Source organism: Gekko japonicus, unplaced genomic scaffold (genome assembly GCF_001447785.1).
Source record: "Gekko japonicus isolate JY-2015 unplaced genomic scaffold, Gekko_japonicus_V1.1 scaffold321, whole genome shotgun sequence".
Lineage (NCBI taxonomy): Eukaryota > Metazoa > Chordata > Lepidosauria > Squamata > Gekkonidae > Gekko > Gekko japonicus.
In genome coordinates, this window is record NW_015169181.1 from 474,135 (window position 1) to 494,397 (window position 20,263).

The 20,263-nt window shown below is 46.6% G+C and overlaps 2 protein-coding genes across 2 annotated transcripts in view; one reads left to right on the forward strand and one right to left on the reverse strand.

Annotated features, from left to right (window-relative positions):
• IQCK (IQ motif containing K) overlaps nt 1-5,384 on the forward strand; it is a 72,593-nt gene extending 67,209 nt beyond the window's left edge. Inside the window, exons 9-10 of the mRNA XM_015416109.1 lie at nt 4,391-4,446; nt 5,251-5,384. Of these exons, the coding sequence (XP_015271595.1) occupies nt 4,391-4,446; nt 5,251-5,379 (185 nt within the window). The 3' untranslated portion in view covers nt 5,380-5,384. The remainder of the gene's footprint in view (nt 1-4,390; nt 4,447-5,250) is intronic.
• Nucleotides 5,385-9,714: 4,330 nt separating this feature from the next.
• Nucleotides 9,715-20,263, reverse strand: part of GPRC5B (G protein-coupled receptor, class C, group 5, member B) — a 25,180-nt gene continuing 14,631 nt past the window's right edge. Inside the window, exons 2-4 of the mRNA XM_015416127.1 lie at nt 18,480-19,493; nt 11,954-12,066; nt 9,715-9,792 (exon numbers count right to left, since the gene is read on the reverse strand). Of these exons, the coding sequence (XP_015271613.1) occupies nt 9,748-9,792; nt 11,954-12,066; nt 18,480-19,485 (1,164 nt within the window). The 5' untranslated portion in view covers nt 19,486-19,493 and the 3' untranslated portion in view covers nt 9,715-9,747. The remainder of the gene's footprint in view (nt 9,793-11,953; nt 12,067-18,479; nt 19,494-20,263) is intronic.

Sequence of the window (20,263 nt, forward strand, 5' to 3'; positions counted from 1 at the left end):
AGAGAGAGACTGGGGGGGCGGCGAGATGGGGGTGGTAGTGGAGGGGGAGTGGTGGAGGAGACGGGGAACCGACGGGATGGGGGGGAAGCTTACCTGCTTCTTCCTCCTCTGCCTGCTCTGTGTGGAGCTCCCCCGCTCCTCCCCCCGCGATTTTTGCAGGTCCCCTTTCTTGTAGATATATATTTAACAGGTTCCTACTGAGGTATATCCAACAGTCCCTCTTTACAATAGATACAACTCTGGGAAAAACATTGCAGAACTCAGTGGTAGTCCCCAAGGTGGTGCAAGTTTTTCAATGCCCCTTGGCTTAAAAAAAAAAACAGGGCAAATTTTACATCAGCCAAGAGTCTGTTGTTGTCTCCCACCCGGGGGGAGGGGGGGAGAACACCATTAAATCAGGTGGTCCAGTTTAGCGAAATCCACTAACCACCTCTAAGTGGTACCCACCCACATGAGCTTTTCTGACAGAGGAGGAACAAAACGATTCACTGCTCTTTCTCTGGCACCCGGCCTTTGCCGTTTTCTAAGAACCTTTGGAAGCATCACCATTGCCATCGCCCCTTCCCTCCACTGTAAGCCTTCATTTTATTCAAATAGCTCTTTGAAATGTACAGTTAAGCTGACAGCCTGCATTTTAGTGTGCTGCTCTTTGAGACCTGTCACGTCTGACCTTCTCTGAGGGCCACATCAATGTGTGTGCAGACAGATGTGGGCATGTGACAGCAATTGGGCTTTCAAACAACACATTTCTTCCCCCCCACCCCCAGCCTATGCTTTTAGCATGTGCCTCACGTTTGAAGCAGCTCTGACAAACTGAGCCTAGAAAACCGCTGCTTGGCATATTTAAATACTCTTTGGGGGTCATTTTGTGGTAGGAGAGATAAATTGGGGATATTTCAAGGCAGCCGGCTCCTAACATGTCTGCAGCAGTGAATTAGGGGAAGTGCTGCCTTTCCACTCCCCAAGAGAATCCCATAACTATTGTCTGTCTCTTTTCCACGGGCAGAGCTGGAGAGAGGGTTCTTTCCACCTGCAGGCTGACACCGTTAGAAAGCAAATTCTGTACACAGACATAAAAATGAAGATGGCAGTCCTGAATATACGTAATTAGATGGGGTGAAGTGGTAGATATGAAGTGTACTTTTTCAGACTGCAGGTAAGGTAATGGTAAAGGTTCCCTTACTCGAAAGCCAGTCGAATCCGACTCTAGGGTTGCGGTGTTCATCTCCGTTTCAAAGCCGAAGAGCCAGCGCTGTCCGAAGACGTTTCCGTGGCGTGACTAAACACCAAGGCGCATGGAACGCTGTTACCTTCCCACCGAAGTGGTACCTATTTATCTACTTGCTTTTTCAGACTGCAGGTAAGGGACTCCATTTTTGAACGCACCCCTTCAGATTCCTCCCCGCAGAAGGAAAGGGAGGGAGGGCCAGTGCCCGATAGTGATTAGAGGACTAGGATCGGGGAGCTCCAGTTTCAAATCCCTCCCCTCCCATGAAGCTCTTTGGCTGATCTTGGGCCAGGCAGTCCCTGTCGGTCAGGTGGTAGAATAGGAAGGGGGAGCCAGGGATGCTGTTCTGGTTCTTTGAGCGATGGAACCAGGCCCCTGCTGAGGAACAGCAGCCAGAACCACCAGAAGACTCCGTCATCTAGAACTGTGTTAGAAGGGTCAGCTGCCTTGGGAGCAGAAAGGGGGGCTCCAAATGTTAAAGATCATCTGGACAGTGTCTTGGGTAACTTGACTGTAAAGTGCCTGAGGGAAGGGTAAGTGGAGGTGCTGCCTCAGGGCAAGGGTGGAGGAGACCAGAAAGAGGGGGCTAAGGAGAAGGACTTATGGGCAGGAGCAGGAGAATGGAATTCTAACTTTGAAAGGAGGTAGGGACCCATTTCCTGGACCCTCCTGTGGTCTTTATCATTTTCATTAAAATAAAATAAAAATGTCTATTGTTTTTCAGCAGAAGTAAAAGGTTACATCAGTCTAATAATTTCTAGGTAGGCTGGGCCCACTAAGTCGTCTTCAGCTAGGGTTCCCAGCCCCCAGGTCCGAGCGGGGGATCCCCTAATTTGGGGGCTTCTCCCCACCATGGACCAGCTGGCTGGCGGGGGAAACCCTGCCCCTGTGGCGACATCCCCGATGCGATTATGTCACCCGGAAGTGATGTCATTGCATTGGGGACATTGCACCGGGGACACTCTGGTTTTGGGGCAAAAGTCTTAATGGTTTGAGGGTGAATTTACCATAGAGTTTTGCCCCAAAACCAGAGCATTGCCAGCCTTCAGTCCGTGGATTGGGTCCCTCGTGGGTTGCAGAGCCCCTATAGCTGGAGTTTCCAACGTGGTGCCCCTGGGCTCCATGGCACCCACCAACACTTTTTCTGATGCCCACCAGGTGTTTTAGGAAGTGGGTGGGGCCAGGTAGGGCTTTTGCCCAGCAGGACTTCTGATTGACTACTGGAGATTTGATTAGCTGTGCAGATCTCTTGGCAGCAGCTCCCACCACAGCACAAAGATCTACTCTGTGTCACTAAAGTTAAGCTGTGCCAATCATTTTGTACCTCTTGTGGCAGCCATTTTGTTGCTGCGCCTACCATGTGGCGTTGCAACTCCAGAAGTGCCCACAGGCTCAAAAAGTTTGGGGATCCCTGTCCTGTAGATCCACCAGTTTTTTGCTAGCTTTTGGAAGAACCTCCTGCAAGCATGTGTGCATAGAATGCCTGCCTCCTGTCTCCGATTGCAGATATGCTAGAAGGGGCAGCAGGTGAGGTCACTTGGTGGAGAGGATTCCCTCGTGACTCTGACCCTTGGCTTGCTCCTCACTGTGCCACAACTCCTGAGGCTCAGCTTGTATTTCATGCCCCGGCTCTCTTGGTCTGCTGCCCACGTTCATAGGCCTTTGATACTCATGAGGCCATAGCTCTGCCCCCCCCTTCTCTGATGTGACTAATACCACGTGACTTCCTATCACATGCTTGCAGCACAGTGGGGGTTCTTAGGTCTGGAAATGTGGAAGATCACCGTATTAAAATAACTTGTGTAGGCTGGACCCACGCTGAATTCCAGCCCTGCGTGCTAAGGGGGAAAGAGACCGGAATCTTTGGGCTACGGGCCATGAGACACATAGTGGCTAAAGGAATGGAACTGAGTAGGCAGGGAGCTGAAAAGCCAGGCCTTTCCCACCCTAGCTTGAATGAACTGGCCAATTCATTGGCTGTAGGCTTCTAGCATCTCATATCACAGTCCTCCTTGGGTATGTGAATGCAGAGTAGGAGGCTGTGCTTTTTACTGTTGTCATGCAAGGCTTTTGTTCATTCATGATTGTTTACTTCCGCAAGCAACCCTGCTATGCGCTTTTTGTTGTTTGGTTGACTTCTCCAGCTGGTGCAACTGCTCTGAAAATCACATGGATAACGTGTCTTCTTTGGATTGCAGCATACAAGAAACTGTTCTTTATCAACGTTCTTCTTGTCCTCATTGCACGTGCAAATCCCCCCCCCCCATTGTTGTTTTTTATAAACAGCACATGGTCATTTGATCATATTAAAGAAGAGCCAGTATAAAAGAGGGGTTAAACTTCCTGAGGGAGCTACGGTGGCTCAAGTGGTTAAGACGCTGAACTGCAGGCTATGGAAGGTCGGTAGTTCAGCAGTTCAAGACCCAGGTGCCGCATGACGGAGTGAGCTCCCGTCTCTAGTTCCAGCTCCTGCCAACCTAGCAGTTCGAAAGCAAGAAATTGCAAGTAGATAAATAGGGACCACTTCAGTGGGAAGGTAACAGCGTTCCGTGCGCCTTGGGGTTTAGTCATGGCGGCCACATGACCACGGAAACGTCTTCGGACAGCGCTGGCTCTTCGGCTTTGAAACGGAGATGAGCACCGCAACCCTAGAGTCGGATTCGACTGGCTTTCGAGCAAGGGAACCTTTACCTTTACCTTAAACTTCCTGAACCATGGTAGGGGGGGACAGGGATCAAACCTGCCTGGGGCATGAAGCTCCCTCAATCATTTTGAGCAAGTTGCTCTCATTCAGCCTGCTTCAGAGGGAGCAGAGAAATGGAAGCACACCGCCAGTTTGTGTCACTCCTCGGAGGAAGGGTGGGCTATAAATGTGGGTATAATGTAGGAGTAATTTGCTGATTAACCCCACCCCCAACATTTAAAATGGCACCTTTTCTTGAATGTCCATAGAGAGAATCAGAAGACTGACTCCCAGTAAAGAAGCCATCCCACGCTAGCATCAAGTTATAACCACTACCAATATGGTTACACTTTTTGAAACTGTAGTGATCAATCCACCCAGTGACCCAACTCATAGGGAAATCTGTTGGAACTGGATTTTGATGTCAGTTTTTGGGTTTCTTACTGCTTTTCTTTTCTTTTTGTGTATTTTGTTTACAGTGGGAGCCAAGATAGAAGACTCAGCACAGCCCTCGCCAACTCAATCAAACTTTTCAGTATTGGAACTGGCCCCTCCCCCCACCCCCCAGATCACAGAGAAGGAAGAAGATCTGGACTGAAAATGTTTCTAGGCCATCCCCAGTGGCAGAGTGGTCAGGTATTCATGTGCCTGTTTGATTAGGCTGCCATCCTTTTTAAAAGCCCCTATCAGCTGCTTGGTAGAGCAGTTAAGAATTTTTACCTGTATCAGAATGGTGATACAGACGCCAGAGTGCCTAAACTGTCTGCTCTTTTAAAGCAAAACCCCACATATCAGAACAAGAAGCCAACTGGCATCCCGCCTAAACCTGCAACTTAATCTGAGCTTGATCCCATCAACTTTAGTGTGATGGAAAGAACTTGGATTAACTTCTGCACAGTCTGGTTTAAGTGGGTTGAAATTGATCATTGAATCAGGCATCAGCTGAAGTTCTGACGGAGCGAGTGGTCTTCATAGAGTGGTCGGGGAGATAAAGGCCCATTGGTCACACACAAGAATTTCTGGTAAGAGGGAGCAGAAGACAGCTGGCTCAGTGGCTTCCGCCCTACTACCTCAAAGTAATAAAAGGCCTGCTTTAGGTTGAGAATGTCACTCCCACTGTTTTCTGATGCTCCCGTACTTAAACACACCCCAATGTCAAGGCACTGTGATTTCAGCAAACCCCACTCATTGTTTAAGTGGAACCTTTTGTCCCGCATCAAAACTTTTGCAGGGAAAACAGCCACACACATACACAAGAAACGGCCATTACTCTTAAAACAAGTCAATGCATCCTTTGGTCACCACAAGTGTAGCGTCAGACTTAACCAGAGATACCCAGAGTATTGCTGTGCCCATTCTGAGCAGCTGGAAGCCTCTCATCTCCAGGAACCAGGGCTGCAGACCACAGAACTTTGTGGCACCTGGGCTCAGTGGACTGGACACCAGATCTGCCACCACTGTGAAATGACCACAACAATGTAAGTAAATAGTAAAGCCTTTATTTTTTGTTTGTTAAGAACAGCATTTTGAAAATAAAATGTATTTGCCCATGCTTTACAATTTTTTTTTTAATCTTGTATATTTATGTACAGTCATGGTACACATTGATTGTCTTGAAAACCCTTCAAAGATGTACAAGATTAACGGTATGCAACAGTCAGCAGGGAGGAAAAGGGGTACATTATAAAACGCACATTAATACATTTAATAAATATATATTATCAAAAATGAGACTTGGCTCTCATAAATTAATAAAAAGCACCTGCCGTGTAATCTGGTAAGATGGTATGATAACCTGATCTGTCCTGTTCTTATAAAAGCTACAATGCTTCCATTTGTTCCGCCTGGGGTTAGAACCGAGGCATAAAGCAGGAAAGTTAGCCAGATAGGAGAACTGTCCTTGTAAATGCAGACAGAGCTAGAATTCTAACACACCTTGCTTATCTAGAGCTTCCTACCTAGGAGGGAATCTTCTGGGGACACACTACCGCTTCAGACACCATGAACTGAGCCCTAAAAAGTATTAGCCCCAACCCTGCCAAGGGAGATGCCAGTCTGGAAACCACCTTCCATTTCTAGATTGCCCCTACCAAGGGTACAAAGCCTCCTACTTCCAAACTGTGTGGTTGCTCCACACACATACCACTGAGTGGACAGTGGCACCAGCACCCATCAGTGGAATCAGCCATATCGAACTCCACAGGGTTTTGATAGGACAGCCCATTCCACATGGGTACACCACCACCAGTGACTGGAGTGGGACATACGCTGTTCACAGAAAATTAAGAATGCTCAACGTGTTGGAGACGTTTAGTGTTTTCTGAAATGCGCCTAATCAACCCAGCTCCATGAAGGTCCCTGGGAGTTTTGCTGTGGGCATCAGAGAGGTGTGGGTTGTAAGTTGTGGGCACAGTCCCTTCAAGACCACCCTCACATAAACTTTGCATAGGCACAGGGTATGATGGGTTGCTGCCAGCTCTCAAGGGGAAAACCACTTTGCTCATCTAGAAAACACTTACATAACAAGGTTCCAAGGCGCTTTAGCACTTCATTGTTTTCTATCATAACAGCATTATTAAGTTGGCAATGATGGAAGACATAGTACCTTTTATGCTTACCAAAGTGAGTTACTGTGAAACTGAATCCTGACATAATTTGTGCTTACTGTTGTGGAGTTGCTTTGCTCACCAGATGCACTACATTCTAAATAATTTTCAGAAAAGGCAAAAAGTATACACACCTTTGTTACATTGACAAAAATATAACTTAAACACAAAAGTGCCTTTTGTATTTCCAATCATACATCATTCGGGGTGGCATCCGACATCACAAACCACAGACTGACAAAAAAAAAAGCAAGTGGTTCAAAAGTAAGTTGCTGGGGAGGGGGGAGAATATATATATATATATCCCTTTTTATAGTTTAAAATCAACACACCTCCCCCACCACTATGTAGCATGGGCCAGGTTCACATGAGTGGTTATTGGAAGTCCTGTATTTGCAGGATCCAGCCCTGTCTTTGTTTAAGATCCCAAACTGCCATTGGCTTAATGGGGAGCAGGATCGCTAAATCCCTTCTTGTCTAGAAAAGAAAAATTAAACATCTTAATACATTGCTTTAATGACCTTTAAAAAAAAATCATCACCCCCCCCAATTAAAAATAGATCATTTTATTTTCTCCACAGAGTTTTGCAGACACTAAACTGCTCTACCATTTTTACCATGATCATCTTATGTATTTCAAAAACCCACTTTCAAACTGCAGTTCTGCTCCTAAAACAATGCACACACATATTCAGAAAGCACCAACCAAGATTTCTGTGCCAAACGTAATATTTCCTGAGTTCTGGTTTACCCAATTCCTTTAACCACAGTGTCCTATTCTTTATCAATCAAGTCCTCAGGAAGGTCTAGATTGGTGGACAATAGGAAATCCCTAGCCTTTACTGTGTGCATCTCATTAGTCCATCAACTTCTCATTGATTCATAGTCTAATGAATATATTTGTGAAAGCATTTATGTGACTTGTTTATCTTGGTCAGAGTGATCTCTTTGAGAAGCAACTTGGTTCATATGATGATGCACAACAGAAAGTTATTGCTATTATCTACTAATATAATTTAAAGAATAAAAAAATCTTGCTAAGATGATCGTGTTAAGAGTGGCAGCACCAGAGGGGATATCACATTCAACCCGATCCCGCAGCCCTTCCTCTGCCAAAATAAATAAGACTACTGTGAACGCCTTAAAGGCTTGCAAGCTTTTTTTCTTGCATAGGTTTACGTGGTCTAGAGCTCCCATGGATCCTAGAATAAACACTTCTTGAGGATGACACAAGACCTCTGTTGATTTTTGCTGGGGTAAATTAACATGGCTACTCTCTGGAGCTATTTCGTGGCCAGGTAGACCGTTCTAGTGTCCGTGTGGCAACCAAAATAGCCTCACTGACACGGCCAATCTGTGCCTTGGCCTGTACCACTTCAGAATGCAGGTGGATTCACGCGATGGACCATCTTTCCCAAGCAAACCATTCATTCCACAGAGAAAGCTGGCAGGAATTGGACTAGAACCCTTCTCCACACATCCAAGAGACTGTTTCCAGCCTGTCCTTCTCCCAGGTATGCTAGTTTTCTAGAGGCAGGGAATAGTTTTGTTTTGGTGCACCACACACACACACACACACACACACAGCCATCTGCCTCTGAAGCAGCAGAAGGTCAGGTCTACCCAGTACCAGAAATGGGGTATGTGAAGAGGTGTTCTCCCCTCTCCCCAAAAAGTGTCTTTTCTTTCCACAAGATGCAGAAGCTGCTGAGTTATTTATTGTTTCTGTATATCTTTTTACTAATCATTCAAAAGTAGAAATGTATTTCTACCAGAGCAAATGCAAATCAAAGGTCCATCCTACTACCTAGTTTGTAATCTGTTGTCCCCGTGACAGGAAACCAACCAACCTCAGTTTGCTTTTAGTCTATAGAAAAGCAGAGTGTGATGGCGGCCAGCACTGAGGATGTAATATGACTCATTCACATGCCCAGTATTCATTTCAGTGCTAAGTAATGAAGGAATGCTTTTGCCGAACACCACTAAAACCATAGACATATGAAAAAGGCAGTGAGAACATGGGACCCTCTGGAAAGAAAAGGGGGGGGGAAGGAAAAACTTCTTTCCCCAATAACCAAAACAAAAATAATCCCAGACAAAATAAAAGGCTCCATAAATTGAACACGCAGTAAAAATGCAATAAAATTAACAAACCATTTGCAGTCCATGAAGCTTCAGTGTTTAGCTGGGGGTGGAAAGGAAGGTGTGGTGGGGAGGGGATGAATCTGATCTTGCAGGTTTTGGTGCCCTCCAGAGAAGCCTCTCCACTTTCCTTGTTTTTGTCTCCCATCTTCCTGTTGCAATCGTGTCTATAATGTTTGCATGTGGGAGAGATTCTGTGAAACTGTCCTTAAACTCCAAGTGGGGGGCCTGAAGACAGTCCCTGCATCATCATGGGCATGAACTATGTCGTCTCGGTCTGCAAAACATCAAGCCCTACCCCCCTTACATCAGCTTTGACAGCACTGCCCCACCCCATATGCACACAAAGGGCTGGGTGACCTCCAGTAGCCATTTCTCGGGAAAAAGAGACCCATTTGGCAACCATGGCAGGAGACCCGATGGGGTCACTCTGTCTTTTTTTTTTTAACAGTTTGGTGTATCTGACAAGCAGGCACCACCACCTGCCTTTGTATAGCTTGTCTCAGAAACACACTATGTGGCATATAAAAATAACCCCTTCTTTCCTCTGGGGTGAGTTTGCAATCAAAGGTCCATTGTGGATCCTAAGGGACAGTCAAGCTGCATTCTAAAGGAACAACTGTGGACCTTTCAAAATGATCACAGAAAGACTGACAAAGTAAAAAGACACCCTACAAGGGCAGTCTTTTATGGCAATGTGGATTGAGTTTTGATAAGGACATTGCTTTGACACATTTAGTTTTATTTTGTTTGCCTTGCACGCCGGCTTCAGCCAAAAGCTCTCTTGCTGTTTCGGAACACTGTGTCCCCTGCACCTATTTTAAAATTTAGTTTCAGCTTTTATTTCACTGCAGAGGTTTTGCTTTTGTGGTTAGCTTATAAATTCAATGTTCACATTTGTTTTTGTTTTTTAAAAAAGTAAAACGAGCTATTGGATCTAGGACACCCCAAGCTCCCGGTTGCTGGGATGGTGGTTTTGCGTTGCTTTGTCCTTTGCTAGCATTGACTCCTCCCTCATAATGACACACTGCCAGGATATAAAACCTGTTAATCATCCTCTCTCATCCTCTAAAGCCTAGAAAGCTTTTTCACCAAAGGTGTCTTCCAGTGTAACTTGGCGGAGCAGTTGGAATCTGGAAATAAGAATAAACCCATAACTAAGTATCCTAGACTGTTCAAAAATCACATTTAAAAAGAAGCAGCAGCAGCAGCTACATCACTCAGACAAACACACAACACTGTGGTCATGTCCTATAGAAACACAGAGTGCCACTGATCGTTTATCTGCTCAGGGGTACTTCCAGTGTGACTTCACCCACTTCAGCTTAAAAGCACTGAAGTGCTGATTCACACAATGGCTGCCTCCAAGCACCTGCATCACAGCCAGTGGACGCTGCCGTCCTACACAGACAGCCGGTGGTGAAGCAGCTCTGCAACACCATTCTCCAAAGGCTGGAAAAGCTGTGTTCCTGGCTCCATTGGTAAGAACAGTGCATAAAGAACCAGCAATGCTATGGCTGAGCCTGCACAATAAAACCATCAACTATTGTTTCATTACCAGAGATGCAACTGTAGAATACGGTGGCAGAATACTGATTCCTCACCTCCTGATGTAGGAAGTGGTTACAGCCCTAGGGTTGCCAAGTCAGTTCAACTCACCAGTGGGGGAGCGTTGGGTCGATCCGCGCCGCCAGAACGTCACAGGAAGTGACGCATGACGTAGAGCACGTTGGGGGCGTGGCCCAGATCGTCGGGGGAGGGAACATATGGTTTCCCCCCCCCGACATCTGGGCCACGCCCCCAATGTGCTCTATGTCATGCGTCACCTCTGGTGACGCAGCTTGGGGGGTGGAGTTCCCCCCGGGGCCTGATTCTGCCGTGGCGGAAATTGGGCCTCCAAAGTGGGGGTTTCCCCGCCCCCCGCCCCCACTTGGCAGCCCTATACAGCCCTGACCAATGCTCTTTCTAAGCTGTAATCTTGTGAGCAAAAATTCTACGTTGTGAGCGACTGGCATTAAAGTTGTGAGTGAGTGATTTGGCTACTGCATAAATTAGTTTGCTCTGGAGCCATCCTTCCTAAGATAAAAATGTGTGAGCCGGAGACTAAAAAACTGTGAGCCTAGTTCACACTAACTCAGCTTAGAGGGAACACTGGCCCTGACACAGGTTACCACCTCACTGGGGGACCAGACGAGCACCTGTTCATGCCTTTGGTGGAGGTAGGGTGAGGCTGTAGCTACAAATTGACAAGGTCCACCTCCATCTTTATTCCTCCACTTCCTTCCCCCTAAGCGGTGTAGTTCCCAGGGTTATGTGAGTGGTCTTATGAGGTCCTCTTCCTGAAATTTCCCAGCTTCACCACTGGCTGGGAGCAAGGCTTATTCCCCACGCAGTGCTCTTGGAGTGGTTCCCGAGTTTCCATTCCAAATAGTTGCTACATGTGTGACCATCTTTCAGTCACAGTGGCACTGCCTTCTCCAGGCTGGATCCAGCCAAGAGAGAACTTTGATCAGATCAGGCATATTTTATGCTTTTTCAAAACAATGGAATTAGCTGTTGATTTAAAGGAATGGAAGCCCAACTTGCATGAGGAGCGGAAGCTGGCTTAGGAGCAGCAGCCTTTAAGCAGTTGAGTTATGTACGCATGGAAATCAAAAAAGTGGGGATGAGCATTCTCTTTTTGTCAGCAAGCACAAGCACTCTATGCAGTTCCTCAGGTGCACTTAAATACACACAATGCAAATGAGATTTAAGGAGGCTGTTTGGCTCTCTGTCTCTCTCTAAGCCACCCTGGCAGCAACCTGGCAGTTTGATTAACATCCAGCATCTAATGCTTCACCACCAAGAAACGGCACATGTTTGCTACTAGCCCAAAATAAATGCTTTATTTAGGGTGTGAGTCAACAACTCCCTTTTCTTAGGGCAATGCTGATTTTTGAACCAGAAGAATGTTGCAAAGTTAAAAACTCAGAACATCTTTGTGTCAACTTGCTTGTAATAGTGGTGGTCATTATGACCAACTTTATTTCTTAAATTGCATTGTTCAGACCAATCCCACAAAAGCAACCTGAACATCATCTCTCCCCACTCCCTTAATGGCCAAAGTCAAGTCCATATGTTTTGGAAACGAGATATCTTAAGAATGGAGCACTGCATGCATTCCTTTCTGCCCGGACCTCCCCCCCCCCATTATAAGCAAGCATCCACTTGAGTAAAGTTGTGAGTCGAAAGCAGGGAGGTTGTGCATTCACCCCCATAAGGCATCTTCTTGCACCATCACCTTTTGATACTTACAGTCCCACCATTTAAGACAACCGCCATCTCAGTGGGCTGGTAGACGTTGCTTCTGAAGGGAGCGCTCGGACGGCTTCCCAAGCTGCCATTGCGAAATCCTGCCGTTCGTAAAGCTGTGGGGAGGAGAGGAGAATTTTGCTTATTGGCTAAAAACCAGATATTTCATTGAGCACACAGAGGAATTAACAAAAATAATAATGATCAGGCCAGGGGATCTATATGCTGACACGTTGCAAACTTCCTACATAGGAACTAGGGGCCTAGGCTCAAGGGCAGAGGCTCTTCTTTGCAGGCAGGAAGTCCCAGGTTCATTCCCCAGCATCTCCAGTTGGAAGGATCTGCTTGTAGGTATTGTGAAAAGCTCCCCACCTGAGATCCTGGAGAGCTGCTACAAGCCACAGTAAACAAGTCTGATAGACCAACAGTTGGATTCAGGATACAGCAGGGGTGTGTATAAGTAGACATGAGCGGAGCTTAAACTGTATCAGAAAAGCATCACGTAAAGCCAGCATGGTGTAGTGGTTAAGAACGATGGACTCTAATCTGGAGAAGTGGCTTCGATTCCTCCCTCCTCCACTTGAAGCCAAGCTGGGTAACCTTGGGTCAGTCACAGCTCTCCCAGCCCCCCCCCCCAAATAAACCTAGCTCACTCCATAATCCTAGAAAAGAGCTATAGCTTCAGGCTGCCAGACAATCCTGGGATCTCCTGGCACACAATGCCATATGGTAATTTAATTTTAATCATGTATAGTGATCAACATCAGCATCATATGGTATGGATGGGGTTAAAGCTACCATGGTAGACACTTGGATAATCTTCCAAAGAGCCCTTCCCTTCCCTAAGTCTCTGCAGCTATTTCATCCTGTATGACACTCTGTCTTCAGCTTGGAAATATTTATCATGAATCTTTTAAATATGCAATATTCATACAACAATTTCCATCCAGTCTGGAAGCAACTGATACAATGGCAAACTTAGGTCTGCAGCTGCAAGGGCGCTCGACAGCTGGCCAGCGTATGCCTGAGATTCATTTGCCTACTTCCAGTTCATGACTCAACTCCAAGGATCCCAAGCTAAATTTTTTATGTTTGAGAATTTAAATGTAAGATATATTCCTTGGTCATAGAGAGGCTCACCCCCTTCTTTCAAATTTAGCCTGTGGTCCTTTATTTGCTTTCCCAATGAAATCAACATGGGAAATGGCATGAACAAGGTCGCATGAACAGCAGTGTGGTACAATGGTTAGAGTGCTGGACTAGAGTCTGGGAGACCTGGGCTCAGATCCCCACAGTGGGCATGGATGTTGCTGGATCTCTCCTCCTATCCCACCTCACAGGGCTACTGAAAAGTTGGGGAGGGAAGGAGAAAACCATGTCTCCTGTACCAGCAGGTTCCTTGGAGGAAGGGTAAAACGGAGTTACTTCCAGCGAGCGTGCTCAGGATCTCTTCTTTAAAGCTGGGAATTCCCCAGAGTCAGTATTTGAAATTAAACTGCTTGAAATTCATTTAGAGGTTTGATGGGAGCTGAGCAGGAGGGAAAAAAGCATCAATCTATATAGATCTATATAGTGATTGCTAACAGATCTGCCATGCAACCCTAAGCAGAGTTCTTGTTTCTATATATAAGCAAGCAGAATTCTGTAACCAAAATCAGGGGTCATTTCCTGCAGGAGCGCACAGGAGCGGAGCTCCGGCAGTAAAGAGCCCAGGGGGCGGGCACATGCAACAAGCCCCGCCCCCTGCTCCCAGCAGCCCTCAGTCAGAGCAAGAAGCAGCCAGGTAAGTGGCAGAGCCCCCCCCCCAGCCCAAAACAGTCCAGGGGCACCTTTAAGACCCAAGTTTTCTTCAGGTAGCAGCTCTCCCTCCTCTGTGAGGGACAGATCTGCACGTTCTTTATGCTGTATTCCATTGATATGGTTTCATTTCCCCCCCCCCCCTGTATGTCTCCCAGTTTTATTTCTCTAATAAAATTAAAATTTCTCCCGGGATGCACTGTTCATCTGCCTATTAAAAAAAAAATAACACCTGAAACATTCTGGACCTATGTTTCTGTCCAAATTATCAGAAGCAGGGCGGGGGGAGGGCAGACAGAGAGAGACTGCTCCATCAGTCTAAGTAGATATACTTTCTAATGAGTTCAAAGCAGGTGAACAGTGAATAATCTTTGCGGAACTCTTCCGCCACCACCACTCACTGAATTCCTTCTTGTAATCTGATTGGCTGCCTTGAGAAAAATTATCCGTAATGCAGTCAGTTCCCAGTTACGTGTCTTATTTTAGTCACTCATGAGCTAAAATTTTGCATTACATTTAATTCAAGACACAGTTGGACAGAGGACACAAATGAACCATGGACATCCCAAGGCCATGTGCTGCCCTTAATCCACTGCTGTGCATGCGGAAAGCAAGATCATGCTGGAGGAGGAGACCATCTCAGGAAAAACGACAGGCATCCCTCCTGCTATAAAAAGGCATGTCTTAGAATGGAGCATCATATTCTCATCGATCTGTTCTCATTTCTGACTCTACGGCTTCTAAGGTATTCAGAACTTTTGATCTGGTAAGCTTACCCTGCCTGAAGGCTGCCAGGGTCAGGAAGAGCAAACTGAAAAACCTCTGTGATGCTGCTTCTCTTTCATCAAACCCCTCCTCAAAACTGCTCCTTCCACGAAATCTTTTGCCTAGGTCTAAATCTCCCCCCTTTGCTGCCAATCCAAGACTGAAACAGAGCCAAAGCAAGTACAACAATGAGAACATATTCTTCTCCTGTTATCTGTACTTCCTCCTCCTTCCTGTCTCTCTTGGTTCCCTGCATGGCAGGCTTTAGATGGCAAACTCCTGTCATTTGTCTTTTACTCTGTAAAGTACCACACATGTGGCTGGTGAGATAAACATTGTACTCTGCAGCTCAGCATGTCCTCTGAGTCTGGAAATCTTGAAGATCGCTGCTTTACAGACCCATGACGGGAAGATGGGACACAGAGTTATGATCTCACTTGGGTCAAGGGCCAGGCTAGGTCTGTCAGCAAAAGACCGAGAGAGTCGGGACAGGAAACATAATCTAGACACCAAGAAGTGTATAGCAGGAACAAGCCAAAGGTCAGACCCACGGAGAAATCCTCTCCACTGCTGAGTGACCTCACCTGTTGAGTGGCTATGCAAAGAGAAACAGGAGATGCTCTCCTCTCCTCTCCCGCACACTAGCAGCATGAACCTTCCAAAAAGCAGCAAAGGAATGGCAGCTGTGTAGGGGCCTGCAGCCCACTCGAGGGCCCCAGCAACCCATGGGCTGAAGACCACTGATGTAAAGTTTCATGTTCATTAAAAAAAAAGTGATACACAACAATAACACTTCCCAATAGGAGCGGGAGAAGGAAGCAGCAATAATGGTTGCAGCATTTCACCACAAAGCTGCAGAAGGCCTACACCTTGACAGGTGCTCTGCCTGTTCTTCCCAAGAGCCCTTCCCCATTTATACTTGATTTTGTAGACTGTCCACAATACTAAATTTCAGATGCATTTTCAAAGGGCAAAAAAATAATCAAAGGGTACCAAGGCAACCTCTGAATGAACCCGGACTCAGTCAGGTTTCAGACTCATGAGATCTGTCAGTTGTTTATTTCTTCATCAGCCCAAGATAAACTAATTTCCTCATCAGTTTTTCCAAACTTCCTGCCGTCTTGCCACAATGTATTTTCACACAAAACAATCTTAATCAGCTAAATTATGTTACGAAACCGGTTGGTTGAGATGGCTGCTCTCTCACGTACAACAAGTGAGGCAAATGAGGACAGAGATTATTTTATTTTACTTTCCTCCCTTAGCACTCCACTTTCCCCCAAGGCATACGCATTTCAATTATGTCATTCTGGTGAGATCACAGAATCTCCAGCAACTGTCCACTTCTGGGGATTTTAAGAACTTGCCTCTGCAGCTTAAGGCGTACATACTGCCTTACACTCCACCAAAGGAAATTTTCGCGTACTCGGAATACCTTTTTCACACACATACACACCCCCCCACACTCCTCACCTACATTATATACTACTGGAGATTCTTCTCCACATGAACGTTTGGGACGAGATGCTTCAGAGATTTAACTTCTAGACACCCACAGTAGCACACCTCTAGAATAGAGTGAGCACACCAAAATCTTGCCCCAAAGGCAGAACAAGAGCAATTTAAGGACAGTGATTTACCAGTGAAAGATAACCCTGAAGTTAGGACTGTCTCTCAGTCTATGCAAGTAAATAATTTGGTATGCATATGCCTCAGTAGGAGCTGCGGTGGCTCACGTGGTTAAGACGCTGAACTGCAGGCTGTGGAAAGGCGGTAGTTCAGCAGTTCGAGACCTGAGTGTGCCGCATGATGGAGTGAGCTCCCATCTCTAGTTCCAGCTCCTGCCAACCTAGCAGTTCGAAAGCAAGAAATTGCAAGTAGATAAATAGGTACCACTTCGGTGGGAAGGTAACAGCGTTCCATGAGCCTTGGTGTTTAGTCATGCTGGCCACATGACCACTGAAATGTCTTCGGACAGCGCTGGCTCTTCGGCTTTGAAACGGAGATGAGCACCGCAACCCTAGAGTCAGACTCGACTGGCTTTCGAGCAAGGGAACCTTTACCTTTATGCCTCAGTAGTGGCTTCCCCAGTTGTGGAATGCCTGCCTCTATGAAGGTCTCCTGGTTTCAGCGCCAGGTGAAAGCATTCCTTTTCAAGCCAGATTTTTAGGTAACGTTTGAAATTGACTTTTAGGTAATTTTAAAAATTTAAATATTTTATTCTGCCTTTCTACAGCTGACCCTCCATTTCTAAAATTTGTATACTGTAAATATTACCGGTGATCGTTTTACCATTGAGGATTTCATTGTTGGACGTTTCTTAATTGTTTTTAACTACATTAAAAGGGTGGTATTATCTCTTGGTTTTATTTTTATTAGCTGTCTTGGACAAGACATTTTGGAGGGACAGGATAAAATATCTGTTTTCCTTTGGAAAGTGTTCTCTGTAACAACAGTTTCCCAGTGTCATTAGGTCAGAGTCATGCAGTGCTGTTCCTGGGGAGGATGGAGCTGCCAGCAGCATCCATTTCAGGCAGGGCCATTGTGGGCTGTGCCTTTTGATCCATCAGTTTCTTTGCTCACAGAACTTCCAGGGGCAGGTCTTTTAGCCCAAAGCAAGAACCGCCTTCATAAAGGCCATAATCCAGCCCCAGGAGTGACTGTATTGAAAAAGACAAAGGGATTTTGCAGCCCCTTAAAGACTAATGAATTTGTTTTGGCAGAAGCTTCCGCAGGCCCAGGAGGCATGGATGACCCTCCATCAGATGCCCCCTCCCTTCCAGCCTTCCTGGCCAGGCCAGCTTCTTAGACTCCGTCAGTGGAGGGGCCTTCATCACCTGCCAGGGTTGCCAGGCTCCAGGTGGCACCTGGAGATCTCCCACTTTTACAATTAATCTCCAGATGACCAAGATCGGTTCCCCCGAGAAGAAATGGCTGCTTTGGAGGGTGGACTCCAGGGTATTATACCCTGCTCCAGCTCCAAACCCTGCCCTTCCCAGGCTCCATCCCGAAATCTCCAGGTATTTCCCAATCCGGAGTTGGCAACCCTATCACCTGCCCTGGCCAAGTGTCCTCTGGTCCCTCCTAAAAAGGGTTGGAACACTTTCCCTATGAGGAAAGCTTAAGGCGCTTAGGGCTCTTTAGCTTGGAGAAACGACGACTGAGGGGTGACATGATCGAGGTTTATAAGATTATGCATGGGAAAGAGCAGGTAGAGAAAGAGGTACTTTCCTCCCTTTCTCACAATACAAGAACCCGTGGGCACTCCATGAAACTGCAGAGCGGTCGGGTTAGAACGGATAAAAGGAAGTACTTCTTCACCCAAAGAGTGATGAACACATGGAATTCACCGCCACAGGAGGTGGTGGCGGCTACAAGCATGGACGGCTTCAAAAGGGAATTAGATAAGCATATGGAGCAGAGGTCCATCAGTGGCTATTAGCCACAAGGTATAGATAGGGACTCTGGGGCAAGTGATGCGCTGTCATCTTGGTGCTTGGGGGGGGGCAACAGTGGGAGGGCTTCTAATGTCCTGGCCCCACTGGTGGACCTCCTGAAGGCACTGGTATTTCTGGCCACTGTGTGATACAGAGTGTTGGACTGGATGGGCCTTTGGCCTGATCCAACATTGGCATCTCTTATGTTCTTATGTTCCTGCCCTGACTCCACCCAGGGCCAGTCACCCTACAGACGGAGACAGAAAGAGGGCAAGGTCCCTTGCACAAAGCAGCAGCCAGGAGCAACAGTTGTGTACTGCTGCTATTACCTTGTCAGATTTTAACATCATATTTTTCATTTTTTCATTACAAACCCCCTCATGAGGACATTTTTAATGCGGCACATGAGATGCACATAAAGTCTCTGCCCAATTTTAGTCACTTTTATTATCAAACAAGGACACCCTTGCTGACCCTCATCTTTGTCTCAGATCCTGAGAGCACCACTGGAGTCCCCACAAAAGGCTTACCTGCGTTATGTTCATCCATTGAAAAGGCTTTATTTTCCATGTAGCTCCGAGGAAGCTGAAGGTCATCCTCAAAAGCTGTCTCACGCATGCGCGGTTGTGAAGTATCAAAATAATTAGGTGTGTTTTCTTGTTGAGATGGAAGAATGGAGCAGTGGACCTCTGGGATAGCGTGCAAGATCACAAATACCCAGCCACTGGACACCAGGGCTATCGCGAGAGTAGGGTCACTCCATTGGTCTCTTCTCCCCAGTTCCTTGTTACCATACAGATACATAGTCAGCCAAGCGACCCAAATGAGAATTGAAAAAAAGCTGGCTAGAATGAGGCATACGCCATTCTTCTTCCACTTCTTAAACTTTCCGCATACCGTGAAGAAAGAAAAACCCATGGTTACCACCATCAAAAACATGACGTAGATGGAAGCCATTGCAAAATCCATTCGCTCGTAACTGCACGCCAACTTTCCATCTCTCACAATGGTCAGTATCAGCCACTCGGTAGCAATAATGACTTGGACCAGCGCAAGACAGGCAGCCACACCCGCCAGCTGCCACCCAGATGGGCTTTTGCCGTGCCGCACTAGTCTCCGCAGCCTCCAGGCCTGGGCGAGTAAGCACGAGAAGCACAGCGCAAAGAGGACCCCCCACAGAAACCGGCGGGCTGCGCAGATCGTCTCGTCTTCCTGTATGATGAATGCAAACGCCAAGCCGAAGAGTCCCAGGGTCCCCAGAAGGAAGAGGAAATGCACCCCCAGAGGACTCTTCTTCTCCTTTTCCTTGATGAAGGGCAACCTCGCCAGCAAGATCAACATCAGCAACAACGTCGTCAGCACTCCGGCCCCAGCCACAGCTTCCACGACGATCCCCCAGATAGCATCCAGATCACAGAGGTAAACATACTGCGGGAGAAGATCCAGTCCACACCCTCTTGAAGTACTCGAGTTCTCTGATGACCCATAGCCAACCACAAAGAGGAGGAGGAGGCCAGCAATCGGAAGGGTGGTCATTGTTCCGTCTGAAACAATACAGCAAGGAGATGAAATGTCGGCAACACAGTACCTATTACGAAGTGAGCACAACAACAATAATAATGTTAACATTACTAACGTTGACACCCTTAAAACATTAATCATAGAATCATTAATGATGATATAATCAACAATCGTTATATGAATAACAGTCTATTATTCAGGGGGGTAGCCACGTTGGTCTGAAGCAACAGAACAAAGTCGTGAGTCCCGTGGCCCTTGTGTGCCTGCACACGGAAGCTTGTACCCAGAATTAATCTTTGTTGGTCTTAAAAGTGCCACTGGACTCAAACGTTAGTCTTTATTATTGATAACATTAGATATTAATACTATCATTAATGATGGTTTTATCATTTTTACCTCATCCTTTCTCCAAGGAGCTCAGGGCAGAGTCCATGATTCTCCCTGCCCATTTGGTTGTGGTGGTGGGGAGACGGGGAGGACAAAATTCCAGGGGCCCATGTGTACCAGGTTCTCAGAATCCCCAGCCTTTATTTTTTGTTAAGTCTCTAGCATGGCAGAGATATGCCTTTCCCCTTATATCTTCACAATGGAAGGAGCCAAAGATTTACTTAAAAAGAGAAAGAAAGCTAGGGATTCAGAGAGAGACCCCAGCACAGATATTTGTTATAACCAGGGGTCATTTAGTAGAAAAAGAGGTGCAGGAGCTCATTAGCATAACTCATTAGCATAGCATATGTCACACCCCCTGACATCATCGGAAGTGTGTCAGAAGGCAACACCCACCGCTCAGGCT